The 3,467-nt window shown below is 43.0% G+C and overlaps 1 protein-coding gene across 1 annotated transcript in view; it reads left to right on the top strand.

The window, feature by feature from the left end:
- The window catches only part of T265_10253 (hypothetical protein), a gene marked incomplete at both ends in the record, with an annotated part of 15,570 nt that overhangs the window by 3,540 nt on the left and 8,563 nt on the right, over positions 1–3,467 (top strand). Inside the window, one exon of the mRNA XM_009176570.1 lies at positions 609–684. Coding sequence (XP_009174834.1) covers positions 609–684 — 76 coding nt within the window. The remainder of the gene's footprint in view (positions 1–608; positions 685–3,467) is intronic.

The following is a 3,467-nucleotide window of genomic DNA, read 5'->3' as shown; positions in this document are numbered from 1 at the left end:
CCGCTTGGACTTCAAAAGTGCAAAGCAAGGGAGCAAACAGGCTCCAACGTGCGACAGTCACACGTGCAAAGTCAGATACAAATGGCCGGATGACCTCAAGGCCAAATGGGTGAAGTGGTAAGGACAAACAAACGTCAGTTCATATATACACACTAAACACAAAAATGGGGCGGGGGTTACAAATGGGGGCATAATAAACGTGGGGAATTTCATTGTCAACATAACGGATGATACAAGTTGACTGATAGTTTTACGCCAGAAGTACCCAATCACTCGATTAGAGGCGGCTTAAAAACTGTGTGAAGAAGAAGAATATTCAAAGTCACCCCGCGCTGGCGGTGTCACCTACATTGACGATGAAACGCCTTCAATCCAGCTGCCAATCTCTGGGAACAGCCCAACAGCTGAGAAGCTAATCTGGTCTGAAATAATGCGCATCGCGTTCGCCTTAGCTGATTTTCAGTGTCCTCGGAGCAGCTCAAGATTTAGCGTTTCTATTACATGCCCCTTAGTTTTCTGGGAATTAAGTTTAAACCACGCGGTCAAAACCCGTGCGGTCCCACCGATCTCAACCTCTTTAAACTGAACTTCGTTCTATCAAACTGCAGCACTTTGATAACCTATTCCACTTATGCGAAGTTCCCTTGTACAAGACCAACCAAGAGAAGGCGACCGTTGACAAACGTGAGTCCCATTCTTCTAATAACTTTATCGCGCATTCAACATTTATATGGATGAAGGATCACGATACCTACCGCCCATCCACGGTTATGTAATGTCTGTAATCCGTTGTCAAATTTGTCATTGTTCCTGAACTAAAACTACACTTTGTTACTGTCGTACATATTTTATCATGACGTTTGTTCCATTGTTACGAATGCACAATTCTCCGGTGTGGCCTGCTGACTTTTTGCTGAACGAGTGTATTTACGCTCAGTTGGATTGTTTTCTTACTGCTGAACTAGTGGGACCAGATCTCTGTGTTTGCGTCAAACGTTGAACGTCATATTAAATCACCGTGACATTTTTCAGCCGTGAATAACTCTATCGTGGAATATATCACTCACACGTGAATCATCTGTGAAAAAGTTCTACGAGTGAATATTCCTTTCACAGCCTGTTACTGCATTTGGATCGGTATAGTGGAATACTGGATCTACGTATTCGTGAGTCCTCATTTGCCTACTCATTTTTTTATTACTGTGATTTTGTGATTTTGTATTGGTTACTTTGCTTGTCAATTTGTTCAAACGCACTGACAATTTCCTAGTCCGCCACAGTTAACCGTGTAATACATACGACAGAGCACAAAGGCAGCCCAACCGTAGTAACGGAAATACCTCCGGCCCATTTGACTACCAAAGTTGTACCAGAATCTTAGCGCTGTGTTCCGGAAAAATCGATGACCTTTTCACCAAAAACCTTGTCGTTTCCAATCACGTACCCTTCTTTCCCTGCTACCCACATCAACCATAATCCTGTCCGTATTTTAAGAGGTGTCACCCATCCATAGTTTTGCTTTACTTATGGCAGTGAACAGTTCACCTATTAGCTCATCCCGGACACTGCGTTACGCTTAATTAGCCCATTAATCGCCCCTTTCTGTTTCTTTCATTCGTATGTAAGTTCTTGTATTTTCATTCTGCGCCGCTGGTAAACCACCAATACCTCACCTGCCTCTAACTTGGACCAGTCAGTTGGAACCACAAGAAAACAGTGCTGGAATGAAATCACACAAGCCTTGTCAGTGTGCGTTGTAATCCTTCTGAGTTACTTCCGCCGTTGTCACTTCTACTATCCAGTTTGGTAGCCGCATTGTCAGCGAGGTGGAATGGGTAATTTATACTATCATAACCGATTCCGCACAACGTAAACGTTTGAATATACAGGTGTGTACCGAGTTGTACGCTTCAAAAATAGGGTCTAAAAAGATATCTGCTTTTTTATGTACTTAAAGTAGCCCAGAGAGGTGAGGAATATGTCTTCGTAGACATGATCTATTTATACTGCTGTGAAGTGGAGAAACTCTTATTCTTCATTCTGGACACACATCTGTCCAGCTCACTTTAGACCGATTGAGCATTATCCTTCTCATTTACCAAAAGTTAGAATTTCGTGTCAACATTAGGACTTGACTGCAATTTCTTTCCCAATTCTTCTCGTCCCAAAATTGTTGCGCCGGATTTATTTTACGGTTTTGTAATAGCAGTTTTAAGGTTAACTCTTGGTTGCTTATAGGCCTCCTTATGTCGCGTGGAAAGCAGGCTGTTTCTTTTGTTGTATCTGGCTGGTGTCCCTGCTCCAGTGCCTCAGTGTCGGGAAAAGACTCCACGACAAAGAACACAAAGCTTTATCGCAACCAACTAGCGCAAACGTTACAACGGCCTTCCGCCATTTAAATGGCGCTTCCATATTCAAGGTACCTGATCGGCGTTTATTGAACAAACCTAAACTTCGACCGTGCTCCTACAAAATACCTGAACACTTATCATGTTCAGTCGGGCCTCTATGACATGCCTCAACACGCATCAACTTGTGCTGAATTGATTGAATAATTGACTAACCTGGATGATTGCCAGGTTCTCTGTCGAGTAATCGGTATGGTTTTAGGGTCTACTGGTATCCGGACATTCGTGAGTTGTTTTCAGGAATCTGTCCTTCCTGAAACCGATGAAGTTTTGGTGTTTTGCACCCACATTTTGCTTTCATTGTAACACTACCTATTCCGTCAGTTGCATGATCATTTTTGTTTTAATACGAAAAAGCTACAGAAACGCGCACTTGTACAAAAATTCACGCAATGCGAACGTTTTCACGTGCTTCGACTCTCTTTTCTGACTACGTTTGCGCTTGTAGCGGTCATTCGCGAGTCTTATGTGCTAACTCTGGTATCAAGACATTTTAGACCAACTTCGGAATCCATTATATGTGGAAACTGTTCAGTAGAAGACCCCTGGACCACCATAATTGTAATATTGCTTATTCGCTCACCTGGGCCAGCGACGAACTATTTTAAAGAGAGCAACTATTACTGAGTCTGTTCCATCTGACCTCTTTGTTATTGTATACCCCATCTATTTCTTTGCCCCACACTTCTGGTAAAGCAACTAATTGGGTAGCCAGACCACTACAAGTTCACTGGTATGTTTAGCTTGGAAACGGACGCCTAGATTACCGATTTCATAGCTTAAATCCTCCACGCCCGTGGTAAGAGTACCTATACTATTTTACTATCCTTTGCGCACACATTTTTCTTGGTGACTCCTGGCTTCGTCTCTGTTGCTGAACCCATGTGGAGGTCGGGTTAATGGGAGCAAATAACCAAATGGCATTTACAGACCTGCATAAGTTATCTAAGTGCTGCAGTTTGATAGAACGAAGTCCAGTTTAAAGAGGTTGAGATCGGTGGGACCGCACGGGTTTTGACCGCGTGGTTTAAACTTAATTCCCAGAAAACTAAGGGGCAT

This window comes from Opisthorchis viverrini (genome assembly GCF_000715545.1).
Source record: "Opisthorchis viverrini unplaced genomic scaffold opera_v5_356, whole genome shotgun sequence".
Taxonomy (NCBI): Eukaryota; Metazoa; Platyhelminthes; class Trematoda; order Opisthorchiida; family Opisthorchiidae; genus Opisthorchis; species Opisthorchis viverrini.
Note: the sequence above shows the minus strand (reverse complement) of the source record. Positions and strands in the feature narration are given on the sequence as shown.